At 44.5% G+C, this 27314-nt stretch overlaps 2 protein-coding genes across 2 annotated transcripts in view; both read left to right on the top strand.

The window, feature by feature from the left end:
- LOC124671092 (putrescine hydroxycinnamoyltransferase 1-like) overlaps positions 1 to 11652 on the top strand; it is a 13289-nt gene extending 1637 nt beyond the window's left edge. The window contains exon 4 of the mRNA XM_047207524.1: positions 11648 to 11652. Coding sequence (XP_047063480.1) covers positions 11648 to 11652 — 5 coding nt within the window. The remainder of the gene's footprint in view (positions 1 to 11647) is intronic.
- Positions 11653 to 12053: 401 nt separating this feature from the next.
- Positions 12054 to 26413, top strand: LOC124671091 (dihydroorotate dehydrogenase (quinone), mitochondrial-like). The gene is made up of 12 exons (XM_047207523.1): positions 12054 to 12272; positions 22557 to 22712; positions 23421 to 23503; positions 23698 to 24021; positions 24142 to 24394; positions 24816 to 24896; positions 24976 to 25083; positions 25167 to 25196; positions 25346 to 25483; positions 25629 to 25666; positions 25746 to 25845; positions 26014 to 26413. The coding sequence occupies exons 1-12, from the start codon at positions 12054 to 12056 to the stop codon at positions 26098 to 26100; spliced, it is 1617 nt and encodes a 538-aa protein (XP_047063479.1). The 3' UTR covers positions 26101 to 26413.
- Positions 26414 to 27314: the final 901 nt, after the last annotated feature.

The following is a 27314-nucleotide window of genomic DNA, read 5'->3' as shown; positions in this document are numbered from 1 at the left end:
AATCAAGTCCCGGGGTCCTATTTTGCCACGAACCTTCCGGAAGACCGAAGAGCATACGAAGTGGGGCCACGAGGTGGCCGGACCACAGGGCCGCGCGGCCAAGGGGGGGCCGCGCCGCCCTGTGGTGTGGGCCCCTCGTCAGCCCTCCGACTCCGCCCTTCCGCCTACTTAAAGCCTCCGTCGCGAAACCCACGATGCGAAAAAACCACGATACGGAAAACCTTCCGGAGACGCCGCCGCCGCCAATCCCATCTCGGGGGATTACGGAGATCTCCTCCGGCACCCTGCCGGAGAGGGGATTCATCTCCCGGAGGACTCTACACCGCCATGGTCGCCTCCGGAGTGATGAGTGAGTAGTTCACCCCTGGACTATGGGTCCATAGAAGTAGCTAGATGGTTGTCTTCTCCTCATTGTGCTTCATTGTTGGATCTTGTGAGCTGCCTAACATGATCAAGATCATCTATCCGTAATGCTATATGTTGTGTTTGTCGGGATCCGATGGATAGAGAATACCATGTTATGTTAATTATCAAGTTATTACCTATGTGTTGTTTATGATCTTGCATGCTCTCCGTTATTAGTAGAGGCTCGGCCAAGTTGATGCTAGTAACTCCAAGAGGGAGTATTTATGCTCGATAGTGGGTTCATGCCTGCATTGATATCCGGGGAGTGACGAAACCCCTAAGGTTGTGTTGTCTTGTTGCCACTAGGGATAAAACATTGATTCTATGTCCGAGGATGTAGTTATTGATTACATTACGCACCATACTTAATGCAATTGTACTGTTGCTTTGCAACTTAATACTGGAAGGGGTTCGGACGATAACACTGAAGGTGGACTTTTTAGGCATAGATGCGAGTTGGATGGCGGTCTATGTACTTTGTCGTAATGCCCAATTAAATCTCACTATATTTATCATGACATGTATGTGCATTGTTATGCCCTCTCTATTTGTCAATTGCCCGACTGTAATTTGTTCACCCAACATGCTTTTATCTTATGGGAGAGACACCTCTAGTGAGCTGTGGACCTCGGTCCATTCTTTAATACTTGAAATACAAATCTGCTTGCAATACTTGTTTTACTTGTTTTCTCTGCAAACAATCATCTTCCACACAATACGTTTAATCCTTTGTTACAGCAAGCCGGTGAGATTGACAACCTCACTTGTTTCGTTGGGGCAAAGTCCTTTGGTTGTGTTGTGCGGGTTCCACGTTGGCGCCGGAATCCCTGGTGTTGCGCCGCACTACATCCCGCCGCCATCAACCTTCAGCGTGCTTCTTGGCTCCTCCTGGTTCGATAAACCTTGGTTTCTTTCTGAGGGAAAACTTGCTGCTGTGCGCATCATACCTTCCTCTTTGGGTTCCCAACGAACGTGTGAGTTACACGCCATCAAGCTCTTTTTCCGGCGCCGTTGCCGGGGAGATCAAGACACGCTGCAAGGGGAGTCTCCACTTCTCAATCTCTTTACTTTGTTTTTGTCTTGCTTTATTTTATTTACTACTTTGTTTGCTGCATTATATCAAAACACAAAAAAATTAGTTGCTAGCTTTACTTTATTTACTGTCTTGTTTGCTATATCAAAAACACAAAAAAAATTAATTACTTGCATTTATTTTATCTAGTTTGCTTTATTTACTACTTCTAAAATGGCTACCCCTGAAAACACTAAGTTGTGTGACTTCACAACCACAAATAATAATGATTTCCTATGCACACCTATTGCTCCACCTGCTACTACAGCGGAATTCTTTGAAATTAAACCTGCTTTACTTAATCTTGTTATGCGAGAGCAATTTTCTGGTGTTAGTTACGATGATGCTTGCTGCCCATCTCAATAATTTTGTTGAACTATGTGAAATGCAAAAGTATAAGGATGTAGATGGTGATATTATTAAATTGAAATTGTTTCCTTTCTCATTAAGAGGAAGAGCTAAAGATTGGTTGCTATCTCTGCCTAAGAATAGTATTGATTCCTGGACTAAATGCAAGGATGCTTTTATTGGTAGATATTATCCCCCTGCTAAAATTATATCTTTGAGGAGTAGCATAATGAATTTTAAACAATTGGATAATGAACATGTTGCTCAAGCTTGGGAAAGAATGAAATCTCTGGTTAAAAATTGCCCAACCCATGGAGTGACTACTTGGATGATCATCCAAACCTTCTATGCGGGACTAAATTTTTCTTCGCGGAATTTATTGGATTCAGCTGCTGGAGGTACCTTTATGTCCATCACTCTTGGTGAAGCAACAAAGCTTCTTGATAATATGATGATTAATTACTCTGAATGGCACACGGAAAGAGCTCCACAAGGTAAGAAGGTAAATTCTGTTGAAGAATCCTCTTCCTTGAATGATAAGATTGATGCTATTATGTCTATGCTTGTGAATGATAGGACTAATGTTGATCCTAATAATGTTCCATTAGCTTCATTGGTTGCTCAAGAAGAACATGTTGATGTAAATTTCATTAAAAATAATAATTTCAACAACAATGCTTATCGGAACAATTCTAGTAATAACTATAGGCCATATCCTTATAATAATGGTAACGGTTATGCTAATTCTTATGGGAATTCTTACAACAATAATAGGAATACACCCCCTGGACTTGAAGCTATGCTTAAAGAATTTATTAGTACACAAACTGCCTTTAACAAATCTGTTGAGGAAAAGCTCAATAAAATTGATATTCTTGCTTCTAGAGTTGATAGTCTTGCCTCCGATGTTGATCTTTTGAAATCGAAAGTTATGCCTAATAGGGATATTGAAAATAAAATTGTTACTACAGCAAATGCCATCCAAGTTATAATTAATGAGAATATAAGATTAATGGCTGAGCTAGCGTGCTAGGTGGGATAGAGAAGAAAATGAAAAACTAGCTAAAAAGAGTAATGTAGCTAAAGTTTGGACTATTACCACCACTAGCAATGCTAATGATTCACATGTTGCTGCACATCCTACTATCAATGATAAAATAATTGGTGTTGGCAATGTTTCTACTCCTAGTGCAAAGCGCGCAAAATTACTCGAAGCTGCTAAAGCTAGCTGAAACTGCCTGTGATAAAACTGCTGAAATTTTTTCCAACCTTGGGGATGATAATCCCATTGCTTTAAATTGTAATGATTTAGATTTTGATGATTTCCACATCTCTGAAGTTATAAAGTTCTTACAAAAATTTGCTAAGAGTCCCAATGTTAGTGCTATAAATTTGGCTTTCACAAAACATATTACAAATGCTCTCATAAAAGCTAGAGAAGAGAAACTAAAACTTGAAACTTCTATTCCTAGAAAGCTAGAGGATGGTTGGGAGCCCATCATTAAAATGAGGGTCAAAGATTTTGATTGTAATGCTTTATGTGATCTTGGTGCAAGTATTTCTGTTATGCCTAAGAAAGTCTATGATATGCTTGACTTGCCACCATTGAAAAACTGTTATCCGGATGTTAATCTCGCTGATAATGCTAAAAAGAAACCTTTGGGGAAAGTTGATAATGTTCATATTATGGTTAACAATAACCTTGTCCCCGTTGATTTTGTTGTCTTGGATATTGAATGCAATGCATCTTGCCCCATTATATTGGGAAGACCTTTTCTTCGAACCGTTGGTGCTACTATTGATATGAAGGAAGGTAATATTAAATATCAATTCCCTCTCAAGAAAGGTATGGAACACTTCCCTAGAAAGAGAATGAAGTTACCTTATGATTCTATTATTAGAGCAAATTATGATGTTGATGCTTCGTCTCTTGATGTTACTTGATATACACTTTACGCGCCTAGGCTGAAAGGCGTTAAAGAAAAGCGCTTATGGGAGACAACCCATGTTTTTACTACAGTATTTTTGTTTTATATTTGTGTCTTGGAAGTTGTTTACTACTGTAGCAACCTCTCCTTATCTTAGTTTTGAGTTTTATTGTGCCAAGTAAAGTCTTTGATAGTAAAGTAAGTACTAGATTTGGATTACTGCGCAGTTCCAGATTTCTTTGCTGTCACGAATATGGGTCTATCTCCCTGTAGGTAGCTCAGAAAATTAAGCCAATTTACGTGCATGATCCTCAGATATGTACGCAACTTTCATTCAATTTGGGCATTTTCATTTGAGCAAGTCTGGTGGCCTAATAAAATCCATCTTTACGGACTGTTCTGTTTTGATAGATTCTGCCTTTTATTTCGCATTGCCTCTTTTGCTATGTTGGATGAATTTCTTTGATCCATTAATGTCCAGTAGCTTTATGCAATGTCCAGAAGTGTTAAGAATGATTATGTCACCTCTGAACATGTTAATTTTTATGGTGCACTAACCCTCTAATGAGTTGTTTCGAGTTTGGTGTGGAGGAAGTTTTCAAGGATCAAGAGAGGAGTATGATGCAATATGATCAAGGAGAGTGAAAGCTCTAAGCTTGGGGATGCCCCGGTGGTTCACCCCTGCATATTCTAAGAAGACTCAAGCGTCTAAGCTTGGGGATGCCCAAGGCATCCCCTTCTTCATCGACAACATTATCGGGTTCCTCCCCTGAAACTATATTTTTATTCCGTCACATCTTATGCACTTTGCTTGGAGCGTCGGTTTGTTTTTGTTTTTGTTTTGTTTGAATAAAATGGATCCTAGCATTCACTTTGTGGGAGAGAGACACGCTCCGCTGTAGCATATGGACAAGTATGTCCTTAGGCTCTACTCATAGTATTCATGGCGAAGTTTCTTCTTCGTTAAATTGTTATATGGTTGGAATTGGAAAATGATACATGTAGTAACTCTAAAATGTCTTGAATAATTTGATACTTGGCAATTTTTGTGCTCATGTTTAAGCTCTTGCATCATATACTTTGCACCCATTAATGAAGAAACACTTAGAGCTTGCTAATTTGGTTTGCATATTTGGTTTCTCTAGAGTCTAGATAATATCTAGTATTGAGTTTTGAACAACAAGGAAGACGGTGTAGAGTCTTATAATGTTTACAATATGTCTTTTATGTGAGTTTTGCTGCACCGTTCATCCTTGTGTTTGTTTCAAATAACCTTGCTAGCCTAAACCTTGTATCGAGAGGGAATACTTCTCATGCATCCCAAATACTTGAGCCAACCACTATGCCATTTGTGTCCACCATACCTCCCTACTACATGGTATTTACCCGCCATTCCAAAGTAAATTGCTTGAGTGCTACCTTTAAAATTCCATCATTCACCTTTGCAATATATAGCTCATGGGACAAATAGCTTAAAAACTATTGTGGTATTGAATATGTACTTATGCACTTTATCTCTTATTAAGTTGCTTGTTGTGCGATAACCATGTTTACGGGGACGCCATCAACTATTCTTTGTTGAATATCATGTGAGTTGCTATGCATGTCCGTCTTGTCTGAAGTAAGAGAGATCTACCACTTTAATGGTTGGAGCATGCATATTGTTAGAGAAGAACATTGAGCCGCTAACTAAAGCCATGATTCATGGTGGAAGTTTCAGTTTTGGACATATATCCTCAATCTCATATGAGAATAATAATTGTTGTCACATGCTTATGCATTAAAGAGGAGTCCATTATCTGTTGTCCATGTTGTCCCGGTATGGATGTCTAAGTTGAGAATAATCAAAAGCGAGAAATCCAAAATGCGAGCTTTCTCCTTAGACCTTTGTACGAGGCGGCATGGAGGTACCCCATTGTGACACTTGGTTAAAACATGTGCATTGCAAAGATCCGGTAGTCCAAGCTAATTAGGACAAGGTGCGGGCACTATTAGTATACTATGCATGAGGCTTGCAACTTGTAAGATATAATTTTCATAACTCATATGCTTTATTACTACCGTTGACAAAATTGTTTCATGTTTTCAAAATAAAAGCTCTAGCACAAATATAGCAATCGATGCTTTCCTCTTTGAAGGACCATTCTTTTTTACTTTTATGTTGAGTCGGTTCACCTATCTCTCTCCACCTCAAGAAGCAAACACTTGTGTGAACTGTGCATTGATTCCTACATACTTGCATATTGTACTTGTTATATTACTCTATGTTGACAATTATCCATGAGATATACATGTTATAAGTTGAAAGCAACCGCTGAAACTTAATCTTCCTTTGTGTTGCTTCAATGCCTTTACTTTGATTTATTGCTTTATGAGTTAACTCTTATGCAAGACTTATTGATGCTTGTCTTGAAGTACTATTCATGAAAAGTCTTTGCTTTATGATTCACTTGTTTACTCATGTCATTACCATTGTTTTGATCGCTGCATTCATTACATATGTTTACAAATAGTATGATCAAGGTTATGATGGCATGTCACTTCAGAAATTATCTTTGTTATCGTTTTACCTGCTCGGGACGAGCAGAACTAAGCTTGGGGATGCTGATACGTCTCCGACGTATCAATAATTTCTTATGTTCCATGCCATATTATTGATGATACCTACATGTTTTATGCACACTTTATGTCATATTCGTGCATTTTCTGGAACTAACCTATTAACAAGATGCCGAAGTGCCGATTCTTTGTTTTCTGCTGTTTTTGGTTTCAGAAATCCTAGTAACGAAATATTCTCGGAATTGGACGAAATCAAGTCCCAGGGTCCTATTTTGCCACGAACCTTCCAGAAGACCGAAGAGCATACGAAGTGGGGACACGAGGTGGCCAGACCACAGGGCCGCGCGGCCAAGGAGGGGCCCGCGCCGCCCTGTGGTGTGGGCCCCTCGTCAGCCCTCCGACTCCGCCCTTCCGCCTACTTAAAGCCTCCGTCGCGAAACCCCTGATGCGAAAAAACCACGATACGGAAAACCTTCCAGAGACGCCGCCGCCGCCAATCCCATCTCGGGGGATTCTAGAGATCTCCTCCGGCACCCTGTCGGAGAGGGGATTCATCTCCCGGAGGACTCTACACCGCCATGGTCGCCTCCGGAGTGATGAGTGAGTAGTTCACCCCTGGACTATGGGTCCATAGCAGTAGCTAGATGGTTGTCTTCTCCTCATTGTGCTTCATTGTTGGATCTTGTGAGCTGCCTAACATGATCAAGATCATCTATCCGTAATGCTATATGTTGTGTTTGTCGGGATCCGATGGATAGAGAATACCATGTTATGTTAATTATCAAGTTATTACCTATGTGTTGTTTATGATCTTGCATGCTCTCCGTTATTAGTAGAGGCTCGGCCAAGTTGATGCTAGTAACTCCAAGAGGGAGTATTTATGCTCGATAGTGGGTTCATGCCTGCATTGATATCTGGGGGAGTGACAGAAACCCCTAAGGTTGTGTTGTGCTGTTGCCACTAGGGATAAAACATTGATGCTATGTCCGAGGATGTAGTTATTGATTACATTACGCACCATACTTAATGCAATTGTCTGTTGCTTTGCAACTTAATACTGGAAGGGGTTCGGACGATAACTCGAAGGTGGACTTTTTAGGCATAGATGCGGTTGGATGGCGGTCTATGTACTTTGTCGTAATGCCCAATTAAATCTCACTATATTTATCATGACATGTATGTGCATTGTTATGCCCTCTCTATTTGTCAATTGCCCGACTGTAATTTGTTCACCCAACATGCTTTTATCTTATGGGAGAGACACCTCTAGTGAACTGTGGACCTCGGTCCATTCTTTAATACTGAAATACAAATCTTCTGCAATACTTGTTTTACTGTTTTCTCTGCAAACAATCATCTTCCACACAATACGTTTAATCCTTTGTTACAGCAAGCCGGTGAGATTGACAACCTCACTGTTTCGTTGGGGCAAAGTACTTTGGTTGTGTTGTGCAGGTTCCACATTGGCGCCGGAATCCCTGGTGTTGCGCCGCACTACATCCCGCCGCCATCAACCTTCAACGTGCTTCTTGGCTCCTCCTGGTTCGATAAACCTTGGTTTCTTTCTGAGGGAAAACTTGCTGCTGTGCGCATCATACCTTCCTCTTGGGGTTCCCAACGAACGTGTGAGTTACACGCCATCAGTATCACATCATCACTACCTTTTACTTTTTACTATCAAGTAGTGTCATATCATGAGTAGGGAAGTTATCATATAAGATGGGTTGCAGTGTGGAAGTATCTCTCCTTTAGTTTGTCTATGTATCCCTTGGTGTGAGTTATCGTTATGAAATATTAATGAGAAGTCTTATCATTTAGATATTGCACACCTTATTTTAGTTTGCAATTTCTATTATATGATTGATCTTGATTTTAGTATTGGTACCACTTTGGGAGCATTGAGTAAATCTATTTGGTTTTGGCAAACTTAGCATTGGTCAATAGCAACAACACCTTGAGGTTTAAGTAGAAAAGAGAAATACATATAGTTGTTTCATTGTCTTCCTTTCTTGTTAGCTCATAGCTTATTATTCTGAAGTTAAAATTGTTTGTGCTTGCAAGAAAGATGCATGATTATGTCTATCACATGTATATTCGTTTGTTTCCCTCAACTCTTATGCTTGCTAATTAACCTTGCTAGCCAAAGACCTGTACTGAGAGGGAATGCTTCTCGTGCATCCAAACCTGAACCCAAACCTATGCCATTTGTGTCCACCATATCTACCTATTGCATGGTATTTCCTGCCATTCCAAGTAAATACTTCATGTGCTACCTTTAAACAATTCAAAACTTATTACTTCTTATTTGTGTCAATGTTTTATAGCTCATGAGGAAGTATGTGGTGTTTTATCTTTCAATATTGTTGAACAGCCTCCACTAATGGACTAGTGGTTTCATCCACTTATCCTATAATTTTGCAATAAGAGCTGGCAACGGGGTTCCCAGCCCCAATTAATCAACTTTCATTAATAATTATCTTCACATGTTTTGCTCTGATTCATCACTAAGCAACTTAATTTTGCAATAGACACTCCTCCATGGTATGAGATTGTTGGAAGGCACCCGAGGATTCGGTTAGCCATGGCTTGTGTAAGCAAAGGTTGGGGGAGTGTCATCCTTAAATAAACTAAAGTACATGTGTAAACAAAAGAGAAGAGGGATGATCTACCTTGCTGGTAGAGATAACGTCCTTCATGGGAGCCGCTCTTTGGAGGTCTGTTTGGCAAGGGGGTTAGAGTACCCGCTACCATTCGTTGACAACAACAAACACCTCTCAAAATATTACTTTTATTCTCTTTATATGATTTCAAAACTGAAAAAGCTCTAGCACATGATTTAATCCCTGCTTCCCTCTGCGAAGGGCCTGTCCTTTACTTTATGTTGAGTCAGTAAACCTATTTCCCTCCATTTCAAGCAAGCATTTTAGTTGTTGTGATCAAACTATTATATTGTGATTTGCTTCATCATGTCTTTTATTGTTTAGTACAAGTTTTACCTGAATGAATATAGCTTTGAAAGTCATCAATGATAATTATGATTGAGTATGAAAGATGAGCCACATAAGTTTTAATATGAGAGCGCTGCTCAATAGATAAGTATAATTTGTTAACTGTTATCTGACCAAGAACAAAGTTTGCCATCACCAATTATGATTTCTTATGCACCTTTATTTGTGATTACCTTATACTTGTTTCAAGTTGAGTTATATGAGGAAGTTGTTTACTAGAATGTCTTGTGTGAATGAATATGATGCTTCTTGTCCGTATTTGAATTATCGACTCTTCACTCCATAAACATGTGGTCCTGTTCACCGAGTTCAGTTTCGCTTGGGGACAAGCGAGGTCTAAGCTTGGGGGGAGTTGATACGTCCAATTTGCATCACTATTTTATATCATAATTTGCTGTTATTCATTGATATATTTCATATTTGGAGATAATACTTATGTTATTTCATCTATTTTGCATGATTCATGATTATTGGAGGATCGCGCACCGGAGCCGGGATTCTGCTGGAAAAAGCACCGTCATAATGCAATATTTCGGAAGATCAACAATTGACGGGAATTACACGAAAACTCCTATTTTTCCAGATGACGAAGGGAGCCAGAAGGGGGAGAAGAGGGGACCCGAGGTGGGCCCACCCCACAGGCCGGCGCGGCCCAAGGCCTGGCCGCGCCACCCTATGAGGAGGGGGGCCCACAGCCCCTCTCGCCTCCTTTTCTTCGCGGATGCCTTCGTCCCGAAAACCTAAGCCAGAGGGGGTACGTCGCGAAGAGTCACAGCCGCCTCTGCGGGGCGGAGAACACCAGAGAGAAAAGAGCTCTCCGGCGGGCAGGAATCCGCCGGGGAAATTCCCTCCCGGAGGGGGAAATCGACGCCATCGTCACCGTCATCGAGCTGGACATCATCTCCATCACCATCACCATCATCTTCATCATCATCACCGCCGTCTCCACCGCTGCACCTCGTCACCGCTGTAGCAATTTGGGTTTGATCTTGATTGTTTGATAGGGGAAACTCTCCCGGTGTTGATTTCTACTTGTTATTGATGCTATTGAGTAAAACCGTTGAACCAAGGTTTATGTTCAGATTGTTATTCATTATCATATCACCTCTGATCATGTTCCATATGATGTCTCGTGAGTAGTTCGTTTAGTTATTGAGGACATGGGTGAAGTCTAAGTGTTAGTAGTGAAGTATGGTTGAGTAGTATTCAATGTTATGATATTTAAGTTGTGGTGTTATTCTTCTAGTGGTGTCGTGTGAACGTCGACTACACGACACTTCACCTTTATGGGCCTAGGGGAATGCATCTTGTACTCGTTTGCCAATTGCGGGGTTGCCGGAGTGACAGAAACCTGAGCCCCCGTTGGTATATCGATGCAGGAGGGATCGTAGGATCTCAGGATGCTTGCAAGGGGTATAATCACAAGTATGTATTAGTCCTAGGAAGGGCGGTACATTAGCATAGGTTCACCCACACAACACTTATCAAAACAATGAAGATTAATTAGCCGTATGTAGCGAAAGCACTAGACTAAAATCCCGTGTGTCCTCGAGAACTTTTGGTCATTATAAGTAAACAAACCGGCTTGTCCTTTGTGCTAAAAAGGATTGGGCCACTCGCTGCAATTGTTACTCTTCCACTTTATTTACTCGTACTTTATTCATCTGTTACATCAAAACCCCCTGAATACTTGTCTGTGAGCATTTACAGTGAATCCTTCATCGAAACTGCTTGTCAACACCTTCTGCTCCTCGTTGGGATCTACATTCTTACTTATCGAAGATACTGCGATACACCCCCTATACTTGTGGTTCATCACGCGCCGGAAGCCCAACAGTTGATGCCTAACCTAGATGATGGATTGCCTGAAATGTTCGCATCCCTTGAATCTCATAGCCGTGTATCAACCCAATGATTACAACAGATACACATCAAAATACGAGACTTGCAAGGAAAGTCGTAAACAAGATACCATGGGTGCACAAGATACATGTCATGCAATTCGCAAGTGACAATCCTCTACAAAGCCATGCCGCCTGGTTATAAAAGGAAATGCTTCCTTGCTAAATACCTTGTGGGCTTTAGATCCAAGAAGCTAGAGAGAAGAGAGGGAACCATAGAGAAGGCAGGGAGATCCAGAGCTCGAGCAATTGGGAGCTCATCTCTTCATCAACAACACCAGCGCGCAAAAGGTTTGCCTCTTTTCATATCTTTTACTTCGCTTCTCCTTCCTTGGCTAGCAGGAGACGAATGTTGTCTGTTTGCTTTGTGGTTCAGTTTATAGTGTGATGTTCAGTACTTGTCTATGAGTGTTTGTAATAGTGCAGCCTAGTCGTGAGTGTTTCATCACTGAAGTTTTATATCTATATTTACCACTTCCGTCACAAATTAGATGTCGTTCCAATCAGTGGCGGAGCTTGAAAAAAGTCCATGGATGGGCCAGGCTAAAGGAAAGCAAAAAAAATTGTTCTGAACCAAACCTAACATTAGCTATTACTCAATATTGTATACCCATGATTGTTCAAATTCATAAAATTGAAGAATAAATTTGTAAGCAATCCACCGAGCAATCAAACTGCAGCCAAGAATTTGGGGACGAAAGAAAAGTACATGGTTAGGAAAATTGGAGAAGATTAGGGGTTGGATTCAAACGCAGTGTTGCTTGGCGGCTGGTAGACCTCCGGCGAGTCCTTGTTCCGCTCTCTCGTGGCTCACATCTGGCGCTGCGCCTTAATGGCGCGTGCGCTGCCCTCGGACGCCGAGTCCCGACTTTACACGGTGGTCGACATGCGCGCCCGCCTCTCGCCGCCGCTTCCCAGCGCCTACTTCGGCAACGCTGGCGTGCGCACGTCCGTGTCAGCTAAGGTTGGAGACGTCCTCGCCAGCCCCATCACGTTCGGCGCACAGCGGCTCCGCATGGCGACGGGCCAGGGCGACGAGTACGCCCCACTAGTAGAAAAAGAGGCTTCCATCCTCCCTCATTAGTCCTGGAAATATTCGAACCGCGACTAAAGGGGGCTTTAGTCGCGGTTCGGGAGGCAACCCGCGACTAATGCTCTACCAACCTGGACTAAAGGGCGGTGGAGGGACGCGGCCGGCTGAAAAACCTTTAGTCGCGGTTGGGGACACCAACCGCGATTAAATGGTACCCCTTTAGTCCCGCTTGGTGTCCCCAACCGCGACTAAAGGTTTTCCGAGTTTTTTTACTCCCACGCACCCTGCACCCCCCCCGTGGATCGCCTTTTTTGGTTTGTAAAATACAAAAGAAAATGATAGAAAATTCAAAAAAAAAATTGTTTTCAGATTCTTGTATGTTATGCAACCTACTATTCGGAGAAATTAAGAAATTCGAATTTTCACTTTTTTTGCAAAAAAAGTTTAAAAAATGGGAAAACCGCAATAACTTTTGCATACGACGTCGGAAAAAAACGTATAATATATCAAAAAAATCCTGGAAAAAAGTTTTAGAGGCCACCATATAAAAGGAGCCGGTGTGGGAACAGCCTCCCCAAATAGAGGATGCACTGTCGACGCCACCCATACAACACAACAGTGCCGGCGATCCTGCTGTCGACTATTTGGAGGATCCGGTGGAGATGCTCTTACGTCTCAAAAAGATGCCTGTGCAGCGTGTGTAAAGCGCCGTGAGCGCCTCGCTGCATTGCTACTAGGCTAGCTAGCTAGATCGATTGCGTTGGACATACTCTAGAAGCGGTCAGCGGCCATGGGAGCGGCGACGTGCTGGCTTAGGCTACTCTAGGACGGGACGTGGGGCAGAAGGGAACGCGGGCGACAGAACTAGAGAGCGCGCGCGTGCATGCCTTCAGATCGAACCGGCTGTAGCTAAGTAGACTTTTCCAAACCAAAATCTTGTTTCGTGGATTGTCTTTGCTCGTCGAATCGCTTCAGAGGTGTACTGTTTTCCGGCCGGCCGACGTGAGCTAGCTGAAATCGATCAAGCTTGTGTGCTTAGCTAGGAAAAGTGTGGTAGCGGTGCGCACCCGTATCGTGGACGTTAATTTTCTCTAGAGATTCGAGAACTTGGTCGGCGTCTGTAGCATGCACAGGTTAGCAGCATAGGGTTGACTAAACGGTTCACGTGATGCTTTGTCCATGCAAGGAAAACAGGGAAAAAGCCACAACAAACTGTAGCGTGAACAGTTATCCTACATTAGCAATTTGTGCGCAGAGGAGGGAGTCAGAATCTCATTTCTTTTTGTCAGCAAGGGAGATCCAAGGTCATGCAGCATCTCAGCCAGATTAAAAAGTCACAGAGCATACGACCATTATAAATTTAAACAAATAAAGAATACTTTGCATGCAGCTATAACTGTAAACACTAGTCTCTCTCTCCTTCAAAAAGTAAAACACACTCTCTCTCATACACTGTGCACATTTATTTTTCGAAATGATGCACTGTGCACATGCGTGCACTGGTCTCTTCACACTCTCTCTCCAAACTCTCTCCAAAAATCTGTTGCTCTCTCTCACCGAAATTTTCTCTCTCTTTCAGGTCTCTCTCACAGAGTCACAACACTCTATCGCAAATCTCACCGAATCTCCTCTCTCTCCTTCACTCTCTCAAGATGCATGCAGCACAAGTTCTTCTCTCTCTATGATGGACTGCTATTCTACTGTAGCTACCAATGAACATGCACTACTAAATGATGGAGGGTGTATGGTACAGGTGCGCGGTGCGATGGCAAGAAGTGCCAAAACCTGCTACGATGGGACTGCCAGTTTACTATAGCTAATGTGTGAACACACCCAGAATTTGCTAATGGAGGGGTGTACAGTGCGGGTGTGCAACGCCCACCTGCTCCGAAAACGCAGCCTCTGCTTTGCTAGCTTGGCACGTATGTTGCACGCCGGAAGCCCAACAGTTGATGCCTAACCTAACGCTGGCGTGCGCACGTCCGTGTCAGCTAAGGTTGGAGACGTCCTCGCCAGCCCCATCAAGTTCGGCGCACAGCGGCTCCGCATGGCGACGGGCCAGGGCGACGAGTACGCCCCACTAGTAGAAAAAGAGGCTTCCATCCTCCCTCATTAGTCCCGGAAATATTCGAACCGCGACTAAAGGGGGCTTTAGTCGCGGTTCGGGAGGCAACCCGCGACTAATGCTCTACCAACCGGGACTAAAGGGCGGTGGAGGGACGCGGCCGGCTGAAAAACCTTTAGTCGCGGTTGGGGACACCAACCGCGACTAAAGGGTACCCCTTTAGTCCCGGTTGGTGTCCCCAACCGCGACTAAAGGTTTTCCGAGTTTTTTTACTCCCACGCACCCTGCACCCCCCTCCCTCGTGGATCGCCTTTTTTTGGTTTGTAAAATACAAAAGAAAATGATAGAAAATTCAAAAAAAAATTGTTTTCAGATTCTTGTATGTTATGCAACCTACTATTCGGAGAAACTAAGAAATTCGAATTTTCACTTTTTTGCAATTTTTTTTTAAAAATGGTAAAACCGCAATAACTTTTGCATACGACGTCGGAAAAAAACGTATAATATATCAAAAAAAATCCTGGAAAAAAGTTTTAGAGGCCACCATATAGAAGGCGCCGGTGTGGGAACAGCCTCCCCAAATAGAGGATGCACTGTCGACGCCACCCATACAACACAACAGTGCCGGCGATCCTGCTGTCGACTATTTGGAGGATCCGGTGGAGATGCTCTTACGTCTCAAAAAGATGCCTGTGCAGCGTGTGTAAAGCGCAGGGAGCGCCTCGCTGCATTGCTACTAGGCTAGCTAGCTAGATCGATTGCGTTGGACATACTCTAGAGGCGGTCAGCGGCCATGGGAGCGGCGACGTGCTGGCTTAGGCTACTCTAGGACGGGACGTGGGGCAGAAGGGAACGCGGGCGACAAAACTAGAGAGCGCGCGCGTGCATGCCTTCAGATCGAACCGGCTGTAGCTAAGTAGACTTTTCCAAACCAAAATCTTGTTTCGTGGATTGTCTTTGCTCGTCGAATCGCTTCAGAGGTGTACTGTTTTCCGGCCGGCCGACGTGAGCTAGCTGAAATCGATCAAGCTTGTGTGCTTAGCTAGGAAAAGTCTGGTAGCGGTGCGCACCCGTATCGTGGACGTTAATTTTCTCTAGAGATTCGAGAACTTGGTCGGCGTCTGTAGCATGCACAGGTTAGCAGCATAGGGTTGACTAAACGGTTCACGTGATGCTTTGTCCATGCAAGGAAAACAGGGAAATAGCCACAACAACTGTAGCGTGAACATTTATCCTACATTAGCAATTTGTGCGCAGAGGAGGGAGTCAGAATCTCATTTCTTTTCGTCAGCAAGGGAGATCCAAGGTCATGCAGCATCTCAGCCAGATTAAAAAGTCACAGAGCATACGACCATTATAAATTTAAACAAATAAAGAATACTTTGCATGCAGCTATAACTGTAAACACTAGTCTCTCTCGTCCTTCAAAAAGTAAAACACACTCTCTCTCATACACTCGTGCACATTTATTTTTCGAAATGATGCACCGTGCACATGCGTGCACTGGTCTCTTCACACTCTCTCTCCAAACTCTCTCCAAAAATCTGTTGCTCTCTCTCACCGAAATTTTCTCTCTCTTTCAGGTCTCTCTCATAGAGTCACAGCACTCTATCCCAAATCTCACCGAATCTCCTCTCTCTCCTTCACTCTCTCAAGATGCATGCATCACAAGTTCTTCTCTCTCTATGATGGACTGCTATTCTACTGTAGCTACCGCTGAACAGGCACTACTAAATGTTGGAGGGTGTATGGTACAGGTGAGCGGTGCGATGGCAAGAAGTGCCAAAACCTGCTACGATGGGACTGCCAGTTTACTATAGCTAATCTGTGAACACACCCAGAATTTGCTAATGGAGGGGTGTACAGTGCGGGTGCGCAACGCCCACCTGCTCCAAAAATCCAGCCTCTGCTAGCTAGCTTGGCACGTATGTTGCGCGCCGGAAGCCCAACAGTTGATGCCTAACCTAACGCTGGCGTGCGCACGTCCGTGTCAGCTAAGGTTTGAGACGTCCTCGCCAGCCCCATCAAGTTCGGCGCACAGCGGCTCCGCATGGCGACGGGCCAGGGCGACGAGTACGCCCCACTAGTAGAAAAAGAGGCTTCCATCCTCCCTCATTAGTCCCGGAAATATTCGAACCGCGACTAAAGGGGCTTTAGTCGCGGTTCGGGAGGCAACCCGCGACTAATGCTCTACCAACCGGGACTAAAGGGCGGTGGAGGGACGCGGCCGGCTGAAAAACCTTTAGTCGCGGTTGGGGACACCAACCGCGACTAAAGGGTACCCCTTTAGTCCCGGTTGGTGTCCCTAACCGCGACTAAAGGTTTTCCGAGTTTTTTTTTACTCCCACACACCCTGCACCCCCCCCCGTGGATCGCCTTTTTTTGGTTTGTAAAATACAAAAGAAAATGATAGAAAATTCAAAAAAAAATTGTTTTCAGATTCTTGTATGTTATGCAACCTACTATTCGGAGAAATTAAGAAATTCTAATTTTCACTTTTTTGCAAAAAAAGTTTAAAAAATGGTAAAACCGCAATAACTTTTGCATACGACGTCGGAAAAAAACGTATAATATATCAAAAAAATCCTGGAAAAAAGTTTTAGAGGCCACCATATAGAAGGCGCCGGTGTGGGAACAGCCTCCCCAAATAGAGGATGCACTGTCGACTCCACCAATACAACACAACAGTGCCGGCGATCCTGCTGTCGACTATTTGGAGGATCCGGTGGAGATGCTCTTACGTCTCAAAAAGATGCCTGTGCAGCGTGTGTAAAGCGCAGTGAGCGCCTCGCTGCATTGCTACTAGGCTAGCTAGCTAGATCGATTGCGTTGGACATACTCTAGAGGCGGTCAGCGGCCATGGGAGCGGCGACGTGCTGGCTTAGGCTACTCTAGGACGGGACGTGGGGCAGAAGGGAACACGGGCGACAGAACTAGAGAGCGCGCGCGTGCATGCCTTCAGATCGAACCGGCTGTAGCTAAGTAGACTTTTCCAAACCAAAATCTTGTTTCGTGGATTGTCTTTGCTCGTCGAATCGCTTCAGAGGTGTACTATTTTCCGGCCGGCCGACGTGAGCTAGCTGAAATCGATCAAGCTTGTGTGCTTAGCTAGGAAAAGTGTGGTAGCGGTGCGCACCCGTATCGTGGACGTTAATTTTCTCTAGAGATTCGAGAACTTGGTCGGCGTCTGTAGCATGCCCAGGTTAGCAGCATAGGGTTGACTAAACGGTTCACGTGATGCTTTGTCCATGCAAGGAAAACAGGGAAAAAGCCACAACAACTGTAGCGTGAACAGTTATCCTACATTAGCAATTTGTGCGCAGAGGAGGGAGTCGAATCTCATTTCTTTTCGTCGGCAAGGGAGATCCAAGGTCATGCAGCATCTCAGCCAGATTAAAAAGTCATAGAGCATACGACCATTATAAATTTAAACAAATAAAGAATACTTTGCATGCAGCTATAACTCGTAAACACTAGTCTCTCTCTCCTTCAAAAAGTAAAACACACTCTCTCTCATACACTGTGCACATTTATTTTTCGAAATGATGCACTGTGCACATGCGAGCACTGGTCTCTTCACACTCTCTCTCCAAACTCTCTCCAAAAATCTGTTGCTCTCTCTCACCGAAATTTTCTCTCTCTTTCAGGTCTCTCTCATAGAGTCACAACACTCTATCCCAAATCTCACCGAATCTCCTCTCTCTCCTTCACTCTCACAAGATGCATGCAGCACAAGTTCTTCTCTCTCTATGATGGACTGCTATTCTACTGTAGCTACCGCTGAACAGGCACTACTAAATGATGGAGGGTGTATGGTACAGGTGCGCGGTGCGATGGCAAGAAGTGCCAAAACCTGCTACGATGGGACTGCCGGTTTACTATAGCTAATGTGTGAACACACCCGGAATTTGCTAATGGAGGGGTGTACGGTGCGGGTGCGCAACGCCCACCTGCTCCAAAAATCCAGCCTCTCGCTTAGCTAGCTTGGCACGTATGTTGCGCGCCGGAAGCCCAACAGTTGATGCCTAACCTAACGCCGGCGTGCGCACGTCCGTGTCGGCTAAGGTTTGAGACGTCCTCGCCAGCCCCATCAAGTTCGGCGCACGGGGCTCCGCATGGCGACGGGCCGGGCGACGAGTACGCCCCACTAGTAGAAAAAGAGGCTTCCATCCTCCCTCATTAGTCCCGAAAATATTCGAACCGCGACTAAAGGGGGATTTAGTCGCGGTTCGGGAGGCAACCCGCGACTAATGCTCTACCAACCGGGAGTAAAGGGCGGTGGAGGGACGCGGCCGGCTGAAAAACCTTTAGTCGTGGTTGGGGACACCAACCGCGACTAAAGGGTACCCCGTTAGTCCCGGTTGGTGTCCCTAACCGCGACTAAAGGTTTTCCGAGTTTTTTTTTACTCCCACGCACCCTGCACCCCCCCCCCGTGGATCGCCTTTTTTTGGTTTGTAAAATACAAAAGAAAATGATAGAAAATTCAAAAAAAAATTGTTTTCAAATTCTTGTATGTTATGCAACCTACTATTCGGAGAAATTAAGAAATTCTAATTTTCACTTTTTTTGCAAAAAAAGTTTAAAAAATGGTAAAACCGCAATAACTTTTGCATACGACGTCGGAAAAAAACGTATAATATATCAAAAAAATCCTGGAAAAAAGTTTTAGAGGCCACCATATAGAAGGCGCCGGTGTGGGAACAGCCTCCCCAAATAGAGGATGCACTGTCGACTCCACCCATACAACACAACAGTGCCGGCGATCCTGCTGTCGACTATTTGGAGGATCCGGTGGAGATGCTCTTACGTCTCAAAAAGATGCCTGTGCAGCGTGTATAAAGCGCAGTGAGCGCCTCGCTGCATTGCTACTAGGCTAGCTAGCTAGATCGATTGCGTTGGACATACTCTAGAGGCGGTCAGCGGCCATGGGAGCGGCGACGTGCTGGCTTAGGCTACTCTAGGACGGGACGCGGGGCAGAAGGGAACGCGGGCGACAGAACTAGAGAGCGCGCGCGTGCATGCTTTCAGATCGAACCGGCTGTAGCTAAGTAGACTTTTCCAAACCAAAATCTTGTTTCGTGGATTGTCTTTGCTCGTCGAATCGCTTCAGAGGTGTACTGTTTTCCGGCCGGCCGACGTGAGCTAGCTGAAATCGATCAAGCTTGTGTGCTTAGCTAGGAAAAGTGTGGTAGCGGTGCGCACCCGTATCGTGGACGTTAATTTTCTCTAGAGATTCGAGAACTTGGTCGGCGTCTGTAGCATGCACAGGTTAGCAGCATAGGGTTGACTAAACGGTTCACGTGATGCTTTGTCCATGCAAGGAAAACAGGGAAAAGCCACAACAACTGTAGCGTGAACAGTTATCCTACATTAGCAATTTGTGCGCAGAGGAGGGAGTCAGAATCTCATTTCTTTTCGTCAGCAAGGGAGATCCAAGGTCATGCAGCATCTCAGCCAGATTAAAAAGTCACAGAGCATACGACCATTATAAATTTAAACAAATAAAGAATACTTTGCATGCAGCTATAACTGTAAACACTAGTCTCTCTCTCCTTCAAAAAGTAAAACACACTCTCTCTCATACACTGTGCACATTTATTTTTCGAAATGATGCACTGTGCACATGCGTGCACTGGTCTCTTCACACTCTCTCTCCAAACTCTCTCCAAAAATCTGTTGCTCTCTCTCACCGAAATTTTCTCTCTCTTTCAGGTCTCTCTCATAGAGTCACAACACTCTATCCCAAATCTCACCGAATCTCCTCTCTCTCCTTCACTCTCTCAAGATGCATGCAGCACAAGTTCTTCTCTCTCTATGATGGACTGCTATTCTACTGTAGCTACCGCTGAACAGGCACTACTAAATGATGGAGGGTGTATGGTACAGGTGCGCGGTGCGATGGCAAGAAGTGCCAAAACCTGCTACGATGGGACTGCCAGTTTACTATAGCTAATGTGTGAACACACCCAGAATTTGCTAATGGAGGGGTGTACGGTGCGGGTGCGCAACGCCCACCTGCTCCAAAAATCCAGCCTCTGCTTAGCTAGCTTGGCACGTATGTTGCGCGCCGGAAGCCCAACAGTTGATGCCTAACCTAACGCTGGCGTGCGCACGTCCGTGTCAGCTAAGGTTTGAGACGTCCTCGCCAGCCCCATCAAGTTCGGCGCACAGGGCTCCGCATGGCGACGGGCCAGGGCGACGAGTACGCCCCACTAGTAGAAAAAGAGGCTTCCATCCTCCCTCATTAGTCCCGAAAATATTCGAACCGCGACTAAAGGGGGATTTAGTCGCGGTTCGGGAGGCAACCCGCGACTAATGCTCTACCAACCGGGACTAAAGGGCGGTGGAGGGACGCGGCCGTCTGAAAAACCTTTAGTCGCGGTTGGGGACACCAACCGGGACTAAAGGGAGTTTTTTTTTACTCCCACGCACCCTGCACCCCCCCTAGTGGATCGCCTTTTTTTGGTTTGTAAAATACAAAAGAAAATGATAGAAAATTCAAAAAAAAATTGTTTTCAAATTCTTGTATGTTATGCAACCTACTATTCGGAGAAATTAAGAAATTCTAATTTTCACTTTTTTTGCCAAAAAAGTTTAAAAAATGGTAAAACCGCAATAACTTTTGCATACGACGTCGTTAAAAAACGTATAATATATCAAAAAAATCCTGGAAAAAAGTTTTAGAGGCCACCATATAGAAGGCGCCGGTGTGGGAACAGCCTCCCCAAATAGAGGATGCACTGTCGACTCCACCCATACAACACAACAGTGCCGGCGATCCTGCTGTCGACTATTTGGAGGATCCGGTGGAGATGCTCTTACGTCTCAAAAAGATGCCTGTGCAGCGTGTGTAAAGCGCAGTGAGCGCCTCGCTGCATTGCTACTAGGCTAGCTAGCTAGATCGATTGCGTTGGACATACTCTAGAGGCGGTCAGCGGCCATGGGAGCGGCGACGTGCTGGCTTAGGCTACTCTAGGACGGGACGTGGGGCAGAAGGGAACGCGGGCGACAGAACTAGAGAGCGCGCGCGTGCATGCCTTCAGATCGAACCGGCTGTAGCTAAGTAGACTTTTCCAAACCAAAATCTTGTTTCGTGGATTGTCTTTGCTCGTCGAATCGCTTCAGAGGTGTACTGTTTTCCGGCCGGCCGACGTGAGCTAGCTGAAATCGATCAAGCTTGTGTGCTTAGCTAGGAAAAGTGTGGTAGCGGTGCGCACCCGTATCGTGGACGTTAATTTTCTCTAGAGATTCGAGAACTTGGTCGGCGTCTGTAGCATGCACAGGTTAGCAGCATAGGGTTGACTAAACGGTTCACGTGATGCTTTGTCCATGCAAGGAAAACAGGGAAAAAGCCACAACAACTGTAGCGTGAACAGTTATCCTACATTAGCAATTTGTGCGCAGAGGAGGGAGTCAGAATCTCATTTCTTTTCGTCAGCAAGGGAGATCCAAGGTCATGCAGCATCTCAGCCAGATTAAAAAGTCACAGAGCATACGACCATTATAAATTTAAACAAATAAAGAATACTTTGCATGTAGCTATAACTGTAAACACTAGTCTCTCTGTCCTTCAAAAAGTAAAACACACTCTCTCTCATACACTGTGCACATTTATTTTTCGAAATGATGCACTGTGCACATGCGTGCACTGGTCTCTTCACACTCTCTCTCCAAACTCTCTCCAAAAATCTGTTGCTCTCTCTCACCGAAATTTTCTCTCTCTTTCAGGTCTCTCTCATAGAGTCACAGCACTCTATCCCAAATCTCACCGAATCTCCTCTCTCTCCTTCACTCTCTCAAGATGCATGCAGCACAAGTTCTTCTCTCTCTATGATGGACTGCTATTCTACTGTAGCTACCGCTGAACAGGCACTACTAAATGATGGAGGGTGTATGGTACAGGTGCGCGGTGCGATGGCAAGAAGTGCCAAAACCTGCTACGATGGGACTGCCAGTTTACTATAGCTAATGTGTGAACACACCCAGAATTTGCTAATGGAGGGGTGTACAGTGCGGGTGCGCAACGCCCACCTGCTCCAAAAATCCAGCCTCTGCTTAGCTAGCTTGGCACGTATGTTGCGCGCCGGAAGCCCAACAGTTGATGCCTAACCTAACGCTGGCGTGCGCACGTCCGTGTCAGCTAAGGTTTGAGACGTCCTCGCCAGCCCCATCAAGTTCGGCGCACAGCGGCTCCGCATGGCGACGGGCCAGGGCGACGAGTACGCCCCACTAGTAGAAAAAGAGGCTTCCATCGTCCCTCGTTAATCCCGGAAATATTCTAACCGCGACTAAAACCGGCGCCGGCCCCTCCCGGCAGGCCAGCACGGCCTCCGCAGCTTCGTCGGGCGCGGCGGCGGCTGCTCCTAATAAGGTGCCCCCGCCTCCCCGCAAGGTAACCACGCTCTCCCCGCTCCGCCGTCTCTTCGGCATTAACGCATACACCTCACACGCGCCCTCTGCTCTTCTCTGAGATCCTCCCCGAGCTGTTTCTCTCTAGCAATGCTAGGTCGCGGAGCGTGGAGCAATGGCTTTTTGCGTGCCTGCTATATTTAGCGTGTTTGGGTTGTGCCTGCTGCTGCTGCCTGCTAGTGCTACCACGCTGCGTTCTTGCTCTGGTCCATGTTCTTCTGCCATCTTTGCATCTCAAATTGCATCTTTTCAGAAAAATACTAATCTTTTTGTAACTTTTGGTAGCACGATCTCTTATTTGCACTCTGTCTCAGCATGATGTAATACGAACAAAAAACCTGACTCCTACTGTTCCTGTAGATACTCTTGAGAATACGATAACAATGCTGACTTGCAACTTCTGTTTTCTAATTTTTAAAAGTGCATTGATGAATAGTTGCTTGCGGGGGATCTTACGACTGATCGATCCATCGGGACTGAATTGATCATATCATTATCAGAATACTAACTTTCAACCTTTCTGTTTATTGAAAACATTGCATGGATGAATTAGCTGTGAAGGATCCTATGAAAGATTGATCGGGACTGAATCGATCATACTGTTGCTACAGTCATTATGCGTCCCTTGACCCTCCTTTTGTCAATACTTCATTAACTAACTAGTCCTTGTTTTTCCTTGTTGATTTGGCAGGGTAGGCTTTTGACCGGGGCCATGATAGGGCTGACTATTGCTGGAGGTGCTTACTTGAGTACTACCGACGAGGCCACACTTTGGTACATGATACTAAGTTCTTAGACCTTAATTTCTGACACTAAATCTAGTTACATCAAAATAGCATGGAAATACCCCATAGGCGCTTGAAATTGCCACCAGTTGGGATTCGGCCACCTGCCTATTTCTACTGTTTTTTTACAACTATCAACCACGAGCCTATTCACTAACGTATATGCCCTTTGTGATCATGCAGTGGCTGGATATTCAAATCAACAGAGCTAGTGAATCCACTTTTTGCACTGCTAGATGCAGAGTTTGCTCATCGTTTGGCTGTTACTGCTGCTGCTCATGGATTTGTTCCAAAAGAAAAGAGACCTGATCCACCAGTTCTTGGACTAGAGGTCTGGGGCAGGAACTTTACAAATCCAATTGGTCTTGCTGCTGGTTTCGATAAAAATGCCGACGCCGTTGAGGGTTTATTGGGTCTTGGATTTGGCTTTGTGGAAGTTGGCTCTGTGACACCACAGCCTCAAGAGGGAAATCCCAAGCCTCGGATATTCAGATTGAAAGAGCATGGGTAAGAAGTCATATACTGTTTTTGGTATTCAAACTGTTTGGGTCATTCAAAATCATGGAAACACAAGTAAAATTCTACTTGACGGTTTCTTATAATGGCGTTTTCTTGCCTTCTCTTCAGTGCTGTAATCAATCGCTGCGGGTTCAACAGTGAAGGAATTGTAGTAGTCGCTAAGCGTCTTGGGGCACAACATGGTAAGCGGAAGATGGAGGAAACTTCAAGCTATCCTTCATCAACCAGTAATGTAAAGCAGGGAGGGAAAGCAGGACCTGGAATTCTGGGTGTCAATCTTGGCAAGAATAAGACTAGTGAAGATGCTGCTGCTGACTATGTTCAAGGAGTTCATTCGTTGTCGCAGTATGCTGATTACCTGGTATCCGTCTATTGATCTTACAAGATAACTTAACATCATGCGTTTGGTACTTTCAGTTTCATGTGCACCATAGATTCAGATCGTTATGATTGTTACAGTAAGCAACTTTGCATTCATTCATGTTGATCTATTCTCATCTAACATGGCCCATCAAATGATCAAAGAGAGAAAGAAACATCATTATTGGAGAACTGTTTGCTTAAGAACAAAGTGTATTCATTTCTTGAATGGTTTGTTGTCAGTGCACAATGGAGAAATGAAGGGCTTATTTTGTGAAACTGTGTACTTTGCTTGTTATTATCTGCCAAAGCACATCACTACTTATTGAAATTAGGGACTATGGTCTGAGGAAAAACATTTGATTATTTTATTCTCTGCTTCTTAAATAAATGTTCACAGTGGTTTCTTGCTCTTAATGCAGGTCATTAATATCTCTTCCCCAAATACTCCAGGCCTTCGGGACTTGCAAGGTAGAAAGCAACTGAGGGAACTTGTGAAGAAGGTTTGTAATCCTTTTAATTGAACTGGATAGTTTTCTTCATTTGCATGGGAAATTAGTATGACCTACACTGGATGTGCAGGTGCATGATGCACGGGATGAGATGCAGTGGGCTGAAGATGGTCCACCACCATTGCTTGTGAAGATTGCACCGGACTTGTCGAAGGAGGACCTTGAGGACATTGCTGCGGTACCATACTGGACTTTGCTTTGTTTTTCATGCTCATCGGCTATTGGTTGTGTTTTTCTTATGCTTTTCTTATTGTTGTCCAGGTTGCTCTTTCTTCCAAGTTGGATGGCCTGGTAGGTGGACAGTTCTTCCGTGACCATTTTTACGTGGCACTTTACTGAATATCATAATCCTTTTTAAATTCTGCACAAATATGTATTTCCCTCTCCATGTTGTTTCGCTAATGTTTGCTTATTCTGTACCGACATTGTTAACGACACAGATTATATCGAACACAACAATTGCAAGGCCACCTCCTGCAGAAACACATCCACTAGCTCAAGAAGCCGGTGGATTAAGCGGGAAGCCTCTATTTGATTCATCTACTCGCGTCCTCAAGGAGATGTATATCCTTACAGGGGTGTGTGTTTTTATCCGTTTGCTTACTTCAGTATGCCATATCTATTTACTTCAGCACATCTTCCATCCTGGTTATTGCATTTTGAGTGCCGCTGTTTCTTTGTCTCCTAATTCTTGTTCACTAACAATTCTTGCATATATTGCAGGGCACTATTCCCCTCATAGGCTGTGGTGGTGTAACTAGGTAATGCAATTTCTGTCTGTCTTTACCTCGACGATGCTTTGCACTTTTAACACAAAAAATATTCAATCGATTTCTGCAGTGGTAAGGATGCGTACAAGAAGATACGTTCTGGAGCTACACTTGTTCAACTTTACACTGCCCTTGCCTATGGTGGTCCAGCTCTCATCCCAAGAATAAAGGTGATTAGTCAAACACATTTGGTATTTGTTTTTTAAGCTTGCAAGTTGCAGCTTTTTTTTTTGCCTCAATTGCAATGTATCACTGTTCGCAAAAAATGATCGAACCATCCAGAGTAAAATGTTCATTATAGTCGCTTATATATAATATTTGACACTTTCGTTCAACAGGCTGAGCTAGCAGAATGTCTGGAAAGAGACGGTTTCAAATCGGTCCAGCAAGCAGTGGGAGCAGATTGCAAGCCCAAGAAGGCCTGAACAACCACCAACGCCATTTGATTTTCGTCAAGATGCTAGCAAAGTTTTCCATAACCCATGCTTGTCCTACTTATTCGGATGCTACTTGAAAAGAGAAACCAAGTCTGAAACTATTTTGAGGGTGTGGTACTAATTATATATTTAGCCTGTAGTAAGGAGTGGTCGAATCACGGGCGCCCGTATCCCATCTCTCTTGTTTTGCTTCTAAGCGAAGCTGTACAAGAAATTTTTGGTTAACTTATGTGTATATCTCCAGGCTTCTGTGAAAACAACGGTTCCAGAATTCTATGGTATCCTGAAGCTGCATTTTGCATCTCGTTTTTGTTTCTGATTTGATTCTAAGCTGAACGAATACTTTGCTCCTGTTGTTGGGTTGAAATTCGGTGTGTGTCATAGTTATAATTCTGGGGATCATTCCTATGCAAGATGTAGCGTTTGTCTGAAAAAACTTTTGAAGTCCCGAAGAAAGCACCATTGCTTGTGCTCCTATGGACAACCGATCTGTGACACCAACATTCTCCCCTGCTGAAGGTGACCCTGGTGGAGTAGCCTGCTCCAAGGGATAATCTGCCGACAGAGTAAAGTAACTATGCTCGGTTCCATCTGCTGGGAAAAGGCTTTGGCGATTGAGATTATGGAAACCATAAGACTGGGCCATTTCACCGAACATCTCTTGGGCGACAGAAGCAGTGGCCGCACTAGAGGACACTGAAGGTGCAGATGCAACCGTCGTCATGCTTCCGGATGATGGTGTAAAACACACAGCTGGTATCAAGGTAGTGGTGGTACTTGACAATGGCAAGGGTGGTTTGGAGAGCTCGGCTTGCAGTGAATCAAACGAACGCTGTGATTGAGCTTGATGCTCATCCAAGGGAGCTTCCGTGTGTGCATGTGCTTCTGATGACGGCGTGGTTGTAGGAGCGTTGGTGGATGCAGAATGTGGGTAAAGAGAGTTTCTGTAAAGCAATTTCGGTGTGGGTGTGATGGATAGTATGGTGGGAAAATAAGGAGAAGAGTGATAGCACGGTTGAAGTATGAGCAAACTCTAGGATGATCTTGTGGAGCGTAGGTGCGGTTTGACGCCGTATCAAACACCTGTGATGTTCTGTCAAACATCTGACGGTTGTTGCCTGGTGCTAATCTTTCATCGAACACCTGGTGGGCACCTAGCCACTGGCATGCAAACGAGAATGCAGCCGAAGGAGGAATGTGTT

Source organism: Lolium rigidum, chromosome 7 (assembly GCF_022539505.1).
Source record: "Lolium rigidum isolate FL_2022 chromosome 7, APGP_CSIRO_Lrig_0.1, whole genome shotgun sequence".
NCBI lineage: Eukaryota > Viridiplantae > Streptophyta > Magnoliopsida > Poales > Poaceae > Lolium > Lolium rigidum.
Note: the sequence above shows the minus strand (reverse complement) of the source record. Positions and strands in the feature narration are given on the sequence as shown.

Coding starts and splice junctions, on each gene's coding strand:
- LOC124671091 (XM_047207523.1), top strand. CDS start 12,054: ATGGCGCGTGCGCTGCCCTCGGACGCCGAGTCCCGACTTTACACGGTG. Junction 24,022..24,141: donor TTCAGATTGAAAGAGCATGG/GTAAGAAGTCAT, acceptor CCTTCTCTTCAG/TGCTGTAATCAATCGCTGCG. Junction 25,197..25,345: donor CTTCCAAGTTGGATGGCCTG/GTAGGTGGACAG, acceptor TTAACGACACAG/ATTATATCGAACACAACAAT.